Source organism: Ranitomeya variabilis, chromosome 1, assembly GCF_051348905.1.
Source record: "Ranitomeya variabilis isolate aRanVar5 chromosome 1, aRanVar5.hap1, whole genome shotgun sequence".
NCBI classification, from domain to species: Eukaryota; Metazoa; Chordata; class Amphibia; order Anura; family Dendrobatidae; genus Ranitomeya; species Ranitomeya variabilis.
The window spans coordinates 791,085,812-791,105,699 of record NC_135232.1 but is presented as its reverse complement, the minus strand read 5'-3'; the positions used below and the strand labels follow the sequence as shown (position 1 = coordinate 791,105,699).

Here is a 19,888-nt window from a genome sequence, read left to right as displayed (position 1 = left end):
GCCCCAATTCATCAAGAACGGCATGTGCCTCTGTAAGAGTCCTGGCGTAAGATACACATCAGGTCTTCATGAATTAGAATCCAAAAAAGAAGAGAATGTCCTGATCATATCAGGTGATGTGAATGTGTGTAATGAAGGAGGGGTGGCCTAAGGGTATGTGCACACGTTGCAGATTTGCCTGTGGAATTTTCTGCGCAGATTCTGCATCTCTTGGCAGAAAACGCAGGTAAAAATCCACGTGGATTTGATGCGTTTTTGATGTGGATTTTCATGTGTTTTTTTCATGTGGATTTGTAAGAGTATTTGTATACTAAATAAAAATCTACTATTTAACAAAAAAAAAATTGTGATGTAATTTCCTTGTCCAACCTCTTCTTTTACATACTTCATATCTATAGATAAATGGATAGACATATCTATAGATAGATGGATAGATAATACCAACCCGATGTTTAGTAATAAACATAATAAAATGGCACATAAAGAGTTAAATAAAGACACACACACACACACACACACACACACAAACACAAAATCTGCATTAGGCCAGGGTCACACTTGCGAGAAACACTTGGGACCAGAGTGTTCAGCTACATAGAAATGCATGCAGCTGCACACTCCGGTCCCGAGTGGCAGTGGCAGTGCCGGGTACTGAGTTGCGAGACTCGTGCGAGTTTCTCGCAAGTGTGACCCCGGCCTTAAACACAATATCTGTTTAATTGAAAAAAAATTTTTTTTTAAAAATGGTGTGGGCTCCCGCGCAATTTTCTGCACCAGAGAGGGAAAGCCAGCGACTGGGGGCTGATGTTTATAGCCTAAGAAGGGGTTAGTACCCATGAATCTTCTCAGGCTATGAATATCAGCCCGCAGCTGTATAGCCTTTACAGGCTATTAAAATAGGGGGATCCCCCCAAAAAACGGCGTGGGGTCCCCCTATAATTAATAGCCAGAAAAGGCTATGCAGACAACTGCAGGCTGATATTCATAGCCTAGGAAGGGGCCATGGATATTGCCCCCCCTCGGCTTCAAACACCAGCTCTCAGCTGCCCCAGAAATGGGCATCTCTAAGATGTGCCAATTCTGGCACTTAGCCTCTCTCTTCCCACTGCCCTGTAGTGGTGTCATATGGGGTAATATTTGTGGGGTTAATGTCACCTTTGTATTGTAAGGTGACATCAAGCCGGATTAGTAATGGAGAGGTGTCAATAAGACACCTATCTATTACTAATCCTATAGATGTTAAAGGGTTAAATAAACACACAGCCAGAATAAAGTATTTTAATGAAATAAAACACTTAACACATTTTTCCCCTCCTTATCCTACGCCTAATTCCTGCAATGCCCTCAATCTACTGCAAAAAAAATAAAATAATAAACCAACACAAATACTCCCTGGTCCAACGTAGTCCATTTAATAACGAGTTTCCCACGACGATCTCCCCTGTAGAGCTGTCACATCAGGAGATGTGACCGCTCTACAGGGCCTCCAGTGACAAACTGACAGGAGACAATGGCTCCTGCAGTGTTATCACTGGGGGTTCAATGAGTTCATGCTCTCACTTTACGGCACTGCTGCGTGAGAATTTTACCACGCAGCGGTACAACAAGTGACAGCTTGAAGTCAATTGACCTCTGACGGTGTAGTGATACACTGCAGAAGGATACCTGCCATCAGTGTGTCACCAGAGCCCCTGGAGAGCGGTCACAGACAGCTCTACACTGGAGATCGTCGTGGGACAGTCGTTATTAAATGGATTATGTCGGAACAGGGAGTATACTGTTGGTTTATTATTATTTTTTTTTTTACAGGTGATCGAGGGCATCGGAGATTAGCAGTATGGTGAGTATGTACTGTATAAGTGTGTATGTGTTTTTTTTTTTTACACAGTAGCCGGATGATGGGATTACTGTAGCAGGTATAGCCGGATAGGACTAGTAGTCCCATCAGACAAAGCCTGCCTACATACAGACCCGCACACACACATACAGACACACGGCCCTGCAGACACACACAGATACACACAGACACCCGCACACAGACACGCACATCTTCTCTGCACACACAGTCTCCGCCCACACACATAGTTTCCACCCACACACTCTTCCTCCTCCCGATCTGCAGCGTTTCTCGCATGCAACTCCACAGCAAAACCGCAGATCTTTTTAAACCTGTGGGTTTGCTGCGGATTTGCCTGACAGAATGTAAGTCAATGGGTGCAGAAACGCTGCAGATCCGCAAAAAGAATAGACATGCTGAGGAAAATAGAATGCTGCAAATCCACACGTATTTTTTCGCAGCATATGCACACCAATTCTCAATTTCTCATTGTCTAATATTGGTTGTTCACTACACTGTGGATTTGATGCAATTCCGCGAGTCCAAAAACGCTGAGGAAACGCATCAAAATCCGCAACGTGTGCACATAGTCTTAGAATGCAAATCCTTTATCAAGGTGTACAGTTATTAGGCAGCTTGTTTTTCTCAGGCAAAAAAAAAAGATATAATTTACTCTTTAAAGGCAAAAATTGTTAGGTCTTACAGAGGGATGCAGCTCTCTTGAAAATGCTAAGATATTGGATGTGATCATAGAACCATTAAAAGTTTTGTTGCGAAAAGTCAACAAGGTATCATAAAGTGTGTTGTGGAAAAAGACGCACATTAACCTCCAAAAATTTGAAGAGAAGCAAACGTAAAGCGAAGAAGTCATTATAGTCCAGTGCTGTCATATTCCAGAGCTGCAGAGCTGCAACCTCTCTGAGCATGGAACACCTTGTACTTCTGGGCTGTCCAGAGACATGGCTGAGGTAAGGGAGGCTGAAATCTGACCACCGCTGATGAAGACACAGAAGGTGAAACATCAAGACTGGGCAAAGAAATATCTGAAGACAGATTTTTCAAAAGTTTTATGGACTGATGAGAATATAGTGACTTTTAGCAAACCACTTGGATGGGCCCATGGCTAGATTAATAATAAGCACAGACCACCACTTTGACTCACACACCAGAAACATGGAGGTGGGGTACTGATATGGGCTGGTATTATTAAAGATGAGCTAGTTGAACCTTTTTGAAGAGAAAATGGACTCAAAATCAACTCCCAAACCTACTGCCATTTTTTCTTGCCAGATGCTTTCTTCAAGAAGTGGAAAAGTAAAGTCTGCATCTTTAAAAAAACATGACTTTTATACAAGACAACATTCTATCGCATGCATCAAAGTACTCCATTGCTTCGCTAGCCAGTAAAGACCTTCAAAGGGTTGTCTGGTCTAAAAAGACAAGTCTGTAGTCACTCTATGTAAATCCTCACAGCGCATGCAATGTTTGTTGTGAGGATTCTCCGATGTCAGCACCGGGAATGGCGGTCACATGACCGCAAGTATGTGATATGCATACTTCTGGCTAGAATCCGATTAGACTGTTTTCGGCGGGCTCAATGCCAATGTATTTCGCAAGGCTGGAAACAGTCTTATAGGATTACTGTTAGTATGATATTTATGATTTTCTCTATATACTTTGATTGTGCTGTACTGCAGTATTTAGAACGAGTGTAGGTTCAAGCCCCAAAGGAACAAAAATTGAGTAAAAAAAAATAAAATATATATATATACACTCACCGGCCACTTTATTAGGTACACCATGCTAGTAACGGGTTGGACCCCCTTTTGCCTTCAGAACTGCCTCAATTCTTCGTGGCATAGATTCAACAAGGTGCTGGAAGCATTCCTCAGAGATTTTGGTCCATATTGACATGATGGCATCACACAGTTGCCGCAGATTTGTCGGCTGCACATCCCAAAGATGCTCCATACAAGGCAGGATGGATCCATGCTTTCATGTTGTTTACGCCAAATTCTGACCCTACCATCCGAATGTCGCAGCAGAAATCGAGACTCATCAGACCAAGCAACGTTTTTCCAATCTTCTACTGTCCAATTTCGATGAGCTTGTACAAATTGTAGCCTCAGTTTCCTGTTCTTAGCTGAAAGGAGTGGTACCCGGTGTGGTCTTCTGCTGCTGTAGCCCATCTGCCTCAAAGTTCGACGCACTGTGCGTTCAGAGATGCTCTTAGGCCTACCTTGGTTGTAACGGGTGGCGATTTGAGTCACTGTTGCCTTTCTATCAGCTTGAACCAGTCTGCCCATTCTCCTCTGACCTCTGGCATCAACAAAGCATTTCCGCCCACAGAACTGCCGCTCACTGGATTTTTTTTCTTTTTCGGACCATTCTCTGTAAACCCTAGAGATGGTTGTGCGTGAAAATCCCAGTAGATCAGCAGTTTCTGAAATACTCAGACCAGCCCTTCTGGCACCAACAACCATGCCACGTTCAAAGGCACTCAAATCACCTTTCTTCCCCATACTGATGCTCGGTTTGAACTGCAGGAGATTGTCTTGACCATGTCTACATGCCTAAATGCACTGAGTTGCCGCCATGTGATTGGCTGATTAGAAATTAAGTGTTAACAAGAAGTTGGACAGGTGTACCTAATAAAGTGGCCAGTGAGTGTATATCTATAATATAACGCTGGGAGCGTCACTCTGTCCGAAGCCTCTATAGACTGCGCAAGCGCAAGCGCCGGCGCAGTCTGGACCGCACAGAGCGACGCTCCCAGGAGATCGCGGTATGCGTAAGCGCTGAACGCACACCGCGATCTCCACCGGACAAGCAGGGACGAGCCAGGAGGTGGAGGGTGAGTATACTTACCTGACCCGTTCCACCGACGCGCTTCCGGGCCGTGACTGTCCCCCTGCTCCCGGAATCGGCGCCTGCGCAGTCCGCGCTTTCCGGCGCCATTTTCTTGAAGACACATTGCAGTGTCTTCAAGAAAATGGCGCCGGAAAGCGCGGACTGCGCAGGCGCCGACTCCGGGAGCAGGACCAAGAAAATGGCCGCACCCAGCACAGCCGCCGCGCCCAGCACAGCCACGCACAGCCACGCACAGCCACGCACAGCCGCCCACAGCCACGCACAGGCGCCCACAGCCACGCACAGCCGCCGCACCCAGCACAGCTGCCCACAGCCACGCACAGCCACCCATAGCCACGCACAGCCGCCGCACCCAGCACAGCCGACCACAGCCACGCACAGCCGCCGCACCCAGCACAGCCACGCACAGCCGCCGCACCCAGCACAGCCGCCGCACCCAGCACAGCCGCCCACAGCCACGCACAGCCGCCCACAGCCACGCACAGCCGCACCCAGCACAGCCGACCACAGCCACGCACAGCCGCCGCACCCAGCACAGCCGCCCACAGCCACGTACAGCCACCCATAGCCACACACAGCCGCCGCACCCAGCACAGCCGCCGCACCCAGCACAGCCGCCCACAGCCACGCACAGCCCACAGCCACGCACAGCCGCCGCACCCAGCACAGCCACCCACAGCCGCCGCACCCAGCACAGCCGCCGCACCCAGCACATCCGCCGCACCCAGCACAGCCATGCACAGCCGCCTACAGCCACGCACAGCCGCCTACAGCCACGCACAGCCGCCCACAGCCACGGACAGCCGCCGCACCCAGCACAGCCGCCCACAGCCACGCACAGCCACCCATAGCCACGCACAGCCGCTGCACCCAGCACAGCCGACCACAGCCGCCGCACCCAGCACAGCCGCCCACAGCCACGCACAGCCGCCGCACCCAGCACAGCCGACCACAGCCGCCGCACCCAGCACAGCCGCCCACAGCCACGCACAGCCGCCCACAGCCACGCACAGCCGCACCCAGCACAGCCGACCACAGCCACGCACAGCCGCCGCACCCAGCACAGCCGCCCACAGCCACGTACAGCCACCCATAGCCACGCACAGCCGCCGCACCCAGCACAGCCGCCGCACCCAGCACAGCCGCCCACAGCCACGCACAGCCCACAGCCACGCACAGCCGCCGCACCCAGCACAGCCACCCACAGCCGCCGCACCCAGCACAGCCGCCGCACCCAGCACATCCGCCGCACCCAGCACAGCCATGCACAGCCGCCACAGCCACGCACAGCCGCCTACAGCCACGCACAGCCTCCCACAGCCACGCACAGCCGCCCACAGCCACGGACAGCCGCCGCACCCAGCACAGCCGCCGCACCCAGCACAGCCACGCACAGCCGCCCACAGCCGCCGCACCCAGCACAGCCGCCCACAGCCACGCACAACCGCTGCACCCAGCACAGCCACCCACAGCCGCCGCACCCAGCACAGCCGCTGCACCCAGCACATCCGCCGCACCCAGCACAGCCGCCGCACCCAGCACAGCCACGCACAGCCGCCACAGCCATGCACAGCCTCCGCACCCAGCACAGCCACGCACAGCCGCCTACAGCCACGGACAGCCGCCGCACCCAGCACAGCCACCGCACCCAGCACAGCCGCCGCACCCAGCACAGCCGCCCACAGCCACGCACAGCTGCCGCACCCAGCACAGCCTCCCACAGCCGCCTATAGCCACGCACAGCCGCTGCACCCAGCACAGCCGCTGCACCCAGCACAGCCACCGCACCCAGCACAGCCGTCCACAGCTGCCGCACCCAGCACAGCCGCCCGCACCCAGCACAGCCACGTCACATACAGCCGCCCGCACTCAGCACAGCCACATACAGCCGCCCGCACTCAGCACAGCCGCCCGCACTCAGCACAGCCGCCCGCACTGATGGGGGCGCAGGATGGAGCAGCACGTGATAGGATGGGGGCGCAGGATGGGAGCACATGACAGGATGGGGATGAGGATGGAGCAGCACATGACACGGTGGAGCAGCACATGACAGGATGGGGGCGCAGGATGGAGCAGCACATGACACGGTGGAGCAGCACATGACAGGATGGGGATGCAGGATGGAGCAGCACATGACACGGTGGAGCAGCACATGACAGGATGGGGGCGCAGGATGGAGCAGCACATGACACGGTGGAGCAGCACATGACAGGATGGGGGCGCAGGATGGAGCAGCATATGACAGGATAGGAGCAGCACATACCAGGATGGAGACCATATTCCAATATAAATGCTCGCCACCCGGGCGTAGAACGGGTTCAATAGCTAGTATATATATATATATATATATATATATATATATTTAGTTAATAAATTATTTCCCCATTAAAAATAAATAGCCATCAAAATATAAAATTAATTAACCCATATGAAGAAATCCATATAATAACTGAAACACCAGAACTTTGTTCATTCAGTCACTGCAAGTCCATCAAAAAATGCAATAAGAAGCAGTTAACACATCTCATCTACCTAATTGTATGAATAAAAATGGTCTCATCACAAAAAAAACAGGAGAAAACAGAAGCAGAAAATCAAAAATTCACCTGGTCATGAAGGGATTAAAGTCCAGCTTGCCAAATAAGGTTTCTTTCACACTTCCGTCTTCCAAGTCTGCACAGGATCAGTCAAGACATTGAAATAAAAAAAAAAAAAAAAAATTGCAGTATTCTCACCTACCGGCGTTCCAGCGCAGCGATGCTCGCGGCAGCTAGCGTTCCTAGTAATACATTGCGAAATCTCGCTAGAAGTCGCAGTCTCGCAAGACTGTGACTTCTCGCGAGATTTTGCAATGTATTACTAGGAACGCTAGCTGCCGGGAGCATCGGTGTCGCTGCGCGGGACGTCCGTAGATGAGAATATTGCGATTTTTTTTTATATTATTTTTAACATTAGTATATCTTGTTACTATTGATGCTGCATAGGCAGCATCAATAGTAAAAAGACAAAGAGAGCGAGCGAGAGAGAATTTCCCTGACAGGAAATTCTTCCACGCATGCTCAGTTTGAAAAGATGGGACCCGTCGCTGGATTCCTGCTTTTCACAGGCAGCGACGCATCCTGCGCCCATAGGCTTCCATTGTAGCCAGTGACGGGCAGCGCAGGATGCGTCGCTGACTGATTTTCCGACGTGCAGAAAAAACGTTCCTCTGAACGTTTTCTCTGTCCGACGGACCGTTTTTTTACAGTGCACGATGAATGAAATGGATGGCCATCCGTCACAATCCGTCGCTAATACAAGTCTATGAGAAAATGCAGGATCCTGCATTCTCAAAAATCGACGGATTGTGACGGGAGCTGAAAGACAGAAGTGTGAAAGAGGCCTAACCTGTTGCAACGAAGTGTTAGTATTTGGCCTGTACATCCCACAATGTGAATACGCACAATCTACATTTTCCTACCTCTTGCTTTCCTTTCATTCGGCACACATGTATGTCTTGATGATTGGATTTCCAGATAAATTTCTGTGTATAGATCAAAGAGCAACAATACAATCAGACTCATGATAATACAACAAAACTAAGTACATTATACAAGATTGCTAAAATCTCAGAGGCAGAGGCATTTTATAAATAGGATGCATAAAATCTGTACTAAACTGTACTGCATTATAAGGTTACGTTCCCACGATGAGCTTTTGGTGAGTTTTTGATGCTGCAGAATTTCGGCACCATTTCTGCACCTGCACTTGCGGTTTCTCATTGTGTTTTTGTGTTTTTGCTTTTTTTTTACATGCATTTTTATTGCGTTTTTGACTCTGCGTTGTTTGTCTCTTGGTGTGTCATTCTTTAAATAAAGCTGCTTTGTTTTTGATACTTCCTGGTATTTGGCTTTGACAAAACTTTATTGATGTACTTAGGCGGATTACATGCGGTTTTAATGTGTCTGCATCTAATGCAAGTCTATGGGGAAAATCCGCATAGAAAACTCAGTGCACCCCCAAGAGAAACTGACATGCTGCGGATACGCAAACAACGAAACTGGGAAAGAAACCAAAGCCAATATTGTCTTAACTTGTAACAAAATGGTGGCAAAGGAAAGGGATCCATTCACCTTATACAGTTGCTACAGAGCAACATGTAACTGGCATGAAATAGATATCAGATGCTGCACGGACATTGGTCACTAGAAGGACCAAACAGTGCGAAACGATCGGGAGGGAGATGTCACTCCTGCACTGCTGATGATGAATCCACAATGGTTACCAACAGATAAAAAGTTACTTTTTAAACAGGTTTACAGGGTCACCGCGTTTCGAGGCTGCGCAGGACCTCTTCATCAGGACAGAAATCTAGTGTTTTCGTCTCTTGGTGTGTCAGGCTTTAAAGGGAACCTGTCACCCCCCCCCCCCCCCAGGCGTTTTTAACTAAAAGAGCCACCTTGTGCAGCAGTAATGCTGCATTCTGACAAGGTGGCTCTATTAGTTCTGGTTGCTGTAACTGCCAAAATAATCAGTTTTGTAATTTGTCCTAAATACCTTTTCTTCAGTCCTGGAGGCAGGCCTTTCCCCCCTGCTGCAGACGCCACACAGCCGTCACTCAAATCTTCTTGGCGCCGCGCCGCCTCCCCAGCGCTGTTTTGAAATCAGCCGGTGCCTGCGCTCTTTCGTCATGCCTGGTGCAGGCGCAGTGAGCGCTGCCCGTCTGTCCTCATATGCAGTCTAGCTGACTGCGCCTGTGCAGCCGCCCTGCCTGTGAATCCCAGCCCCGCAGTGTCTTCTGATTTATTCACACTGCGGGGCTGGGATTCACAGGCAGGGCGGCCGCACAGGAGCAGTCAGCTAGACTGCATATGGGCACAGAGGACGGGCAGCGCTCACTGCGCCTGCCCAAGGCAGGAGAAAAGAGCGCAGGTGCCGGCTCATTTCAAAACAGCGATGAGGAGGCGGCGCCCGGCACCAAGAGGATTTGAGTGACGGCTGTGTGGCGTCTGCAGCAGGGGGGAAAAGGCCTGCCTCCAGGACTGAAGAAAGGTATTTAGGACAAATTACATAACTGATTATTTCGGCAGTTACAGCACCCAGAACTAAAAGAGACACCTTGTCAGAATGCAGCATTACTGCTGCACAAGGTGACTCTTTTAGTTAAAAACGCCTGGGGGGGGGTGACAGCCTTAGACTTGCATTAGATGTGGAAAATTTGCAGATAAAAAAATTCACATGCAGTTTCAGTGCATTTCCAAGGTGGAAACACATGTAAACGCCTGTATTTCGCACCTAGTTATATCAATAATGTTTTGCCAAAGCCTAATACTGGGAAGTATCAGCTTTATTTGAAGCATGACACACCAAGAGTCAAAAAACGCAGTGTAAAAAAAATTGAAAACCCCCCACAAAAACACAATGAAAAACTGCAAGTAATCTATATTAAATAAGTGGTGTAGACATGGTGTAGAAATTGGGATGGACCCAAATATTTTTTGCTAATAATTATTCGGATGTAAGTGCATCAGGGCAAATTAACACTATAAATAAGAATTGTGAAATGGTGCAGGATATTTTGAAACTGTAGAAATAAAGACTATTATTATTCGCTTTTATATAAATGTAAGCAAGATAAATCTAAACAGAAGTATTTGTAATTTGGCAAACCTCGAGACTAATTCATTAAGGTGCTTATACTAGAAATCTGATGTAAACACCTTAGCAAGTCACAATATTGTTGCGCACCTCAGCAGGTGCAAATTTTGCCGATCACACGCCAGTCCCGGGCAGCTATGCCAATATGGTAGTGCCATGGGCGTGATGGGGTGTGGTTATGTTCACCCATCAAATTCAGCCTAAGGTATGCCACTACAGTGGCATAGTACATTTCTGGCAACGACGCATGCTCGGTGCCAGACGCGCCTGATTCTATAAGTAGGAGAAGCTTGGAAACATATTTTTGCATAGGAGAAAAAAATGCCACACTCATGGTAATAATGGACACATAGATCAAAAATGGATAAAAATCACGTCCAACACACTGATGAAAATGATCATTTTTTTCTGATATGCTAAACAACAAAAATAAACAGACGTCTAAGACACACCATGCACCAAATCCACATTAGGGAGAGTGTAACAATATAACAACATTAACAATAAAAATGGCTCATATTTTGTTTAAAAAAATGTTCTTATGCATTACGGTACTTAATAAATATTTCTCTATTGTGAGCAAGGTTTTGAGAAATGGAGTAATGCCCTGTGTAAGAGTTAAGAGGTTTATATGGTTTCTCATCAACATTATTTTTCTACAGAATAAAAGAAATCTATTTTGAAAGGAAGCATGTTTTCATGAGGATAATACAGTATATAGCAGTATATTGTTTGTTTCCAAAGAGGTAAAATACTATACTTGTAAAAAAAAAGTAACTTACAGTATTTCAGCACTGAAATATTTGTTTAAAATCTAAAAAAATGCATTTAAGATTCAATGGAAATTTTACAGTGCGCATCTGTATCTGAACATCGCTGTTGTACTTCAGGCCTGCTTAATGCTCCTGGTCATACAAAGCTATGACTAACGGCCTTAACCCCTTCATGACAAGAGCTTTTTTTGGTTTTGCGCTTTCGTTTTTTTCTCCCCTCCTTCCCAGAGACATAACTTTTTTATTTTTCCGTTAATATGGCCATGTGAGGGCTTATTTTTTGTGGGACGAGTTGCACTTTTGAACGACACCATTGGTTTTACCATTTCATGTACTAGAAAACAGGAAAAAAATTCCAAGTGCGGTGAAATTGCAAAAAAAGTGCAATCCTACACTAGTTTTTGTTTGGCTTTTTTGCTAGGTTCACTAAATGCTGATTATTATGCCATTATGATTCTCCAGGTCATTACAAGTTCATAGACAGCAAACATGTTTAGGTTCGTTTGTGCAATTTTCCGATACCCATAGTGTCTCCATTTTTCGTGATCCTGAGTTGGGTAAGGGCTTATTTTTTGCGTGCCGAGCTGGCGTTTTTAATTATACCATCCTGGTGCAGATACAATCTTTTGATCGCCCATTATTGCATTTTAATGACATGTTGCAGCGACCAAAAAAAAGTAATTCTGGTGTTTTGACTTTTTTTATTGCTACACCGTGTAGCAAACAGGTTAATCCTTTTTTTTATTGATTGATCGGGCGATTCTGAACGCGGCGATATGAAATATGTGTAGGTTTGATTTTTTTTTAATGCTTCATTTTGAATGGGACAAAAGGGGGTGATTTAAACTTTTATTTTATTTTTATTTTTTTTAAAACATTTTTCTTTACTTTTGCCATGTTTCAATAGTCTCCATAAGAGACTAGAAGCTGACACAACTCGATTGGCTCAGCTACATAGAGACCATGTTCTGATCGCCTCTATGTAGCTGAATTGCTGAGTTGCTATGAGCGCGGACCACAGGGTGATGCTAATAGCAATCCGGCACTGACAACCATAGAGGTCTCAAAGAGACCTCTGGTTGTCATGCCAACGCACCGCAGACCCCCGATCACATGATGGGGGTCACCGATGCACGCAATAACCGTGGGTGGATCGCGATTCCACCCGTGGCTATTGCGGGCACATGTCAGCTGTTCAAAACAGCTGACATATCCCTGGAAAGATGTGGGCTCACCGCCGGAGCCCACATCAAAGCAGAGGATACTGACATTGGCATACTAATATGTCCGATGTCAGTAAGGGGAAAGGAGCTCGAAACAAATCATCGATGTTGGGAAACAGATTTGCACTATAATGTTTTTATCACAAATCCTGTTTCCCCTATAGTTCTGGTGAATTAAAGAGGACCTTCCACCAATTATTCCATGTTCCACTGGACACAGTATGTAATTTTGGTTACAGAGCGGAATAAAAATGTTTTTGTTTGTTTTTAATTTCGCCTCTCTGTTCCAAAGATATCAGCAGTCAAAGTATTTGGAACCTAGTGAGTTAACTTTAGTTAAGCCCAAGTGGGTGTTTTTAGTTTTTGCTCTTATTTTATTCCTGTTGAACGCTCCGGTCATGTGCAGTGTGCCTCTGAAGCCGGGAAGCATACACTCAGGTAAAGAGGTGCAGTGACGCTGCCGAAATGTGCAACGTGCCTGAGCGAGACTTGCAGAATCTGGCAAAGACGTCTGCTAGTGCCAATTATCATCAGGGGTGTGATAACATGGAAAGAGGGCAGACTAGTCTGGGGAAAATATCATCTCATCAACTACTCAAAGCACTAATGTCACAACCGACATGGGTAGGTCCAACAGATGTCACAACAAACACCAACAACAGGAGGACAAAAGGGAGAGGAAGGCCCTAACAGTAGGGAGCAAGGGATGGGTGTTATGGTTCTCAATGGCAAGAGAACATAGCCCAGCAAACATACGAACTAGCTCTTGGAAGGATGGAAACTAAACTGACCATGAACTAAACCTGCCGCACAACTAACAGTAGCCGGGTAGCGTAGCCTGCGTTTTATCCCTAGACGCCCAGCGCCGGCCGGAGGACTAACTAATCCTGGCAGAGGAAAATATAGTCCTGGCTCACCTCTAGAGAAATTTCCCCGAAAGGCAGACAGAGGCCCCCACAAATATTGGCGGTGATTTTAGATGAAATGACAAACGTAGTATGAAAATAGGTTTAGCAAAATTGAGGTCCGCTTACTAGATAGCAGGAAGACAGAAAGGGCACTTTCATGGTCAGCTGAAAACCCTATCAAAATACCATCCTGAAATTACTTTAAGACTCTAGTATTAACTCATAACATCAGAGTGGCAATTTCAGATCACAAGAGCTTTCCAGACACAGAAACGAAACTACAGCTGTGAACTGGAACAAAATGCAAAAACAAACAAGGACTAAGTCCAACTTAGCTGGGAGTTGTCTAGCAGCAGGAACATGAACAGAAAGGCTTCTGATTACAATGTTGACCGGCATGGAAGTGACAGAGGAGCAAGGCTAAATAGCGACTCCCACATCCTGATGGAAACAGGTGAACAGAGAGGATGATGCACACCAGTTCAATTCCACCAGTGGCCACCGGGGGAGCCCAAAATCCAATTTCACAACAGTACCCCCCCTCAAGGAGGGGGCACCGAACCCTCACCAGAACCACCAGGGCGATCAGGATGAGCCCTATGAAAGGCATGGACCAAATCGGAGGCATGAACATCAGAGGCAGTCACCCAAGAATTATCCTCCTGACCGTATCCCTTCCATTTGACCAGATACTGGAGTTTCCGTCTGGAAACACGGGAGTCCAAGATTTTTTCCACAACGTACTCCAACTCGCCCTCAACCAACACCGGAGCAGGAGGCTCAACGGAAGGCACAACCGGTACCTCATACCTGCGCAATAATGACCGATGAAAAACATTATGAATAGAAAAAGATGCAGGGAGGTCCAAACGGAAGGACACAGGGTTAAGAATCTCCAATATCTTGTACGGGCCGATGAACCGAGGCTTAAACTTGGGAGAAGAAACCCTCATAGGGACAAAACGAGAAGACAACCACACCAAGTCCCCAACACAAAGCCGAGGACCAACCCGACGCCGGCGGTTGGCAAAAAGCTGAGTCTTCCCCTGGGACAACTTCAAATTGTCCACTACCTGCCCCCAAATCTGATGCAACCTCTCCACCACAGCATCCACTCCAGGACAATCCGAAGATTCCACCTGACCAGAAGAAAATCGAGGATGAAACCCCGAATTACAGAAAAAGGGAGACACCAAGGTGGCAGAACTGGCCCGATTATTGAGGGCAAACTCCGCTAAAGGCAAAAAAGCAACCCAATCATCCTGATCTGCAGACACAAAACACCTCAAATATGTCTCCAAGGTCTGATTCGTCCGCTCGGTCTGGCCATTAGTCTGAGGATGGAAAGCAGACGAGAAAGACAAATCTATGCCCATCCTAGCACAGAATGCTCGCCAAAATCTAGACACGAATTGGGTACCTCTGTCAGAAACGATATTCTCCGGAATACCATGCAAACGGACCACATTTTGAAAAAACAGAGGAACCAACTCGGAAGAAGAAGGCAACTTAGGCAGGGGAACCAAATGGACCATCTTAGAGAAACGATCACACACCACCCAGATGACAGACATCTTCTGAGAAACAGGAAGATCCGAAATAAAATCCATCGAGATGTGCGTCCAGGGCCTCTTCGGGATAGGCAAGGGCAACAACAATCCACTAGCCCGAGAACAACAAGGCTTGGCCCGAGCACAAACGTCACAAGACTGCACGAAGCCTCGCACATCTCGAGACAGGGAAGGCCACCAGAAGGACCTTGCCACCAAATCCCTGGTACCAAAGATTCCAGGATGACCTGCCAACGCAGAAGAATGAACCTCAGAAATGACTTTACTGGTCCAATCATCAGGAACAAACAGTCTACCAGGTGGGCAACGATCAGGTCTATCCGCCTGAAACTCCTGCAAGGCCCGCCGCAGGTCTGGAGAAACGGCAGACAATATCACTCCATCCTTAAGGATACCTGTAGGTTCAGAATTACCAGGGGAGTCAGGCTCAAAACTCCTAGAAAGGGCATCCGCCTTAACATTCTTAGACCCCGGCAGGTAGGACACCACAAAATTAAACCGAGAGAAAAACAACGACCAGCGCGCCTGTCTAGGATTCAGGCGTCTGGCGGACTCAAGATAAATTAGATTTTTGTGGTCAGTCAATACCACCACCTGATGTCTAGCCCCCTCAAGCCAATGACGCCACTCCTCAAAAGCCCACTTCATGGCCAAAAGCTCCCGATTCCCAACATCATAATTCCGCTCGGCGGGCGAAAATTTACGCGAGAAAAAAGCACAAGGTCTCATCACGGAGCAATCGGAACTTCTCTGCGACAAAACCGCCCCAGCTCCGATTTCAGAAGCGTCGACCTCAACCTGAAAAGGAAGAGCAACATCAGGCTGACGCAACACAGGGGCGGAAGAAAAGCGGCGCTTAAGCTCCCGAAAGGCCTCCACAGCAGCAGGGGACCAATCAGCAACATCAGCACCCTTCTTAGTCAAATCAGTCAATGGTTTTACAACATCAGAAAAACCAGCAATAAATCGACGATAAAAGTTAGCAAAGCCCAAAAATTTCTGAAGACTCTTAAGAGAAGAGGGTTGCGTCCAATCACAAATAGCCTGAACCTTGACAGGATCCATCTCGATGGAAGAGGGGGAAAAAATATATCCCAAAAAGGAAATCTTTTGAACCCCAAAAACGCACTTAGAACCCTTCACACACAAGGAATTAGACCGCAAAACCTGAAAAACCCTCCTGACCTGCTGGACATGAGAGTCCCAGTCATCCGAAAAAATCAAAATATCATCCAGATACACAATCATAAATTTATCCAAATAATCACGGAAAATGTCATGCATAAAGGACTGAAAGACTGAAGGGGCATTTGAAAGACCAAAAGGCATCACCAAATACTCAAAGTGGCCCTCGGGCGTATTAAATGCGGTTTTACACTCATCTCCCTGCTTAATTCGCACCAAATTATACGCCCCACGAAGATCTATCTTAGAGAACCACTTGGCCCCCTTTATGCGAGCAAACAAATCAGTCAGCAGTGGCAACGGATATTGATATTTAACTGTGATTTTATTCAAAAGCCGATAATCAATGCACGGCCTCAAAGAGCCATCTTTCTTAGCCACAAAGAAAAAACCGGCTCCTAAGGGAGATGACGAAGGACGAATATGTCCCTTTTCCAAGGACTCCTTTATATATTCTCGCATAGCAGCATGTTCAGGCACAGATAGATTAAATAAACGACCCTTAGGGTATTTACTACCCGGAATCAAATCTATGGCACAATCGCACTCCCGGTGCGGAGGTAATGAACCAAGCTTAGGTTCTTCAAAAACGTCACGATATTCAGTCAAGAATTCAGGAATCTCAGAGGGAATAGATGATGAAATGGAAACCACAGGTACGTCCCCATGCGTCCCCTTACATCCCCAGCTTAACACAGACATAGCTTTCCAGTCAAGGACTGGGTTATGAGATTGCAGCCATGGCAATCCAAGCACCAACACATCATGTAGGTTATACAGCACAAGAAAGCGAATAATCTCCTGGTGATCCGGATTAATCCGCATAGTTACTTGTGTCCAGTATTGTGGTTTATTGCTAGCCACTGGGGTGGAGTCAATCCCCTTCAGGGGTATAGGAGTTTCAAGAGGCTCCAAATCATACCCACAGCGTTTGGCAAAGGACCAATCCATAAGACTCAAAGCGGCGCCAGAGTCGACATAGGCATCCGCGGTAATAGATGATAAAGAACAAATCAGGGTCACAGATAGAATAAACTTAGACTGTAAAGTGCCAATTGAAACAGACTTATCAAGCTTCTTAGTACGCTTAGAGCATGCTGATATAACATGAGTTGAATCACCGCAATAGAAGCACAACCCATTTTTTCGTCTAAAATTCTGCCGTTCACTTCTGGACAGAATTCTATCACACTGCATACTCTCTGGCGTCTTCTCAGTAGACACCGCCAAATGGTGCACAGGTTTGCGCTCCCGCAGACGCCTATCGATCTGGATAGCCATTGTCATGGACTCATTCAGACCCGCAGGCACAGGGAACCCCACCATAACATCCTTAATGGCATCAGAGAGACCCTCTCTGAAATTCGCCGCCAGGGCGCACTCATTCCACTGAGTAAGCACAGCCCATTTACGGAATTTCTGGCAGTATATTTCAGCTTCGTCTTGCCCCTGAGATAAGGACATCAAGGCCTTTTCCGCCTGAAGTTCTAACTGAGGTTCCTCATAAAGCAACCCCAAGGCCAGAAAAAACGCATCCACATTGAGCAACGCAGGATCCCCTGGAGCCAATGCAAAAGCCCAATCCTGAGGGTCGCCCCGGAGCAAAGAAATCACAATCCTGACCTGCTGAGCAGGATCTCCAGCAGAGCGAGATTTCAGGGACAAAAACAACTTGCAATTATTTTTGAAATTTTGAAAGCAAGATCTATTCCCCGAGAAAAATTCAGGCAAAGGAATTCTAGGTTCAGATATAGGAACATGAACAACAAAATCTTGTAAGTTTTGAACTTTCGTGGTGAGAGTATTCAAACCTGCAGCTAAACTCTGAATATCCATTTTAAACAGGTGAACACAGAGCCATTCCAGGATTAGAAGGAGAGAGAGAGAGAAAGGCTGCAATATAGGCAGACTTGCAAGAGATTCAATTACAAGCACACTCAGAACTGAGAAAAAAAAAAAAAAAAATCTTCAGCAGACTTCTCTTTTCTCTCCTTTCTCTGTCAATTAATTTAACCCTTTTAGGCCGGTCAAACTGTTATGGTTCTCAATGGCAAGAGAACATAGCCCAGCAAACATACGAACTAGCTCTTGGAAGGATGGAAACTAAACTGACCATGAACTAAACCTGCCGCACAACTAACAGTAGCCGGGTAGCGTAGCCTGCGTTTTATCCCTAGACGCCCAGCGCCGGCCGGAGGACTAACTAATCCTGGCAGAGGAAAATATAGTCCTGGCTCACCTCTAGAGAAATTTCCCCGAAAGGCAGACAGAGGCCCCCACAAATATTGGCGGTGATTTTAGATGAAATGACAAACGTAGTATGAAAATAGGTTTAGCAAAATTGAGGTCCGCTTACTAGATAGCAGGAAGACAGAAAGGGCACTTTCATGGTCAGCTGAAAACCCTATCAAAATACCATCCTGAAATTACTTTAAGACTCTAGTATTAACTCATAACATCAGAGTGGCAATTTCAGATCACAAGAGCTTTCCAGACACAGAAACGAAACTACAGCTGTGAACTGGAACAAAATGCAAAAACAAACAAGGACTAAGTCCAACTTAGCTGGGAGTTGTCTAGCAGCAGGAACATGAACAGAAAGGCTTCTGATTACAATGTTGACCGGCATGGAAGTGACAGAGGAGCAAGGCTAAATAGCGACTCCCACATCCTGATGGAAACAGGTGAACAGAGAGGATGATGCACACCAGTTCAATTCCACCAGTGGCCACCGGGGGAGCCCAAAATCCAATTTCACAACAGATGGGGCACCTACTAACCACAACCTGTGCCTATACCTAAGCTCCCCTAACGCCCTATTCGGGTCCTTCCCCCGTCACCATCACGTTCCTAGTCCCTGTCACCTCACTATACCCTGGCTAGTGCACTGGCTGGCTAGGACACCAGCCTCACCATTGCAGATGGTATAAACACAGGGGGTAGTGACAACCATGAGACAGACAATGAAAGGAAACAAGAAACTTAGCTCCAGCCTCCGCTGCCAAGCTCCACACAGCAGAAGACATGGAATCAGGAAACCGAACTCCACAGAAGTAGCAGATAAACTGCTGGCACCAAACTCCTAGACTGGTCTTCAGAGAATAACTCTGATACCAACAGTCAGCTGATGCATCATTTAAAGGATGGTGGGAGTGGTCACCACCCACATCAGCTGACCAGCAACAAAACAACTGCCAGCAAGGAAACTGACATTAACCCTTGCTGGCCCAAAAAGGAAAAAAGCCACATTTAAATTGAAATTATAGCAGAACCAGATCTGCCACGAAACCAAAAATGAATTGTGAGAACTACTGTATTTTTCGCTTTATAAGATGCTCCGGATTATAAGGCGCATCCCAAATTTTGAGGAGAAAAATAGGAATTAAAAAAAAAAATAAAATGGTGGTGCTTCTTATAATCCATGAGTCTTATTGATTACCGAGGGTGGTTGCTGCGGTGAAGCGTGGACCCAGGGTCGCTGCTGGAGGAGGCAGGAGTGGGGTGATGCTGCAGGCCACCGGCTGGGATGAATGGGTGTCCGTCAGTGCTGCTGGTGTCTGGTGCTTCTGCCCAGTGCTCTGTGGGTGTCTCCTGTGCCCGGCAGCGCTGCGGGGGTGTCCAGCGGTCCTGCTGCGGGTGTCTGGCACTGCTGCCCGGTGCTCTGCTGGTGTCTCTGATGCTGCGAGTGACCAGACGGTGCTGCCTGGTGCTGCTATGGTGGTCTCTGGTGCTGCCGGGCTCTACCAACATTTTGTGTAAGGCCAGAGCCCCAGCGGTCCCATGATTATCTGTGTGGTGGACTTTCAGCGCTGAAATCTCATCTACCAAGATCTCGATGCCGAGATCTCCATCTGCGCATGTGTCGCTCTCCCGGCGGCCATTT

General features: G+C 47.4%; 1 protein-coding gene across 3 annotated transcripts in view; it reads right to left on the bottom strand.

Moving 5' to 3' along the window:
* Nucleotides 1-19,888, bottom strand: part of SEMA6B (semaphorin 6B) — a 174,916-nt gene that overhangs the window by 101,100 nt on the left and 53,928 nt on the right. For all 3 annotated transcript variants that reach the window (XM_077273122.1, XM_077273115.1, XM_077273106.1), the window contains exon 5: nt 8,169-8,231. In XM_077273122.1, coding sequence (XP_077129237.1) covers nt 8,169-8,231 — 63 coding nt within the window. The remainder of the gene's footprint in view (nt 1-8,168; nt 8,232-19,888) is intronic.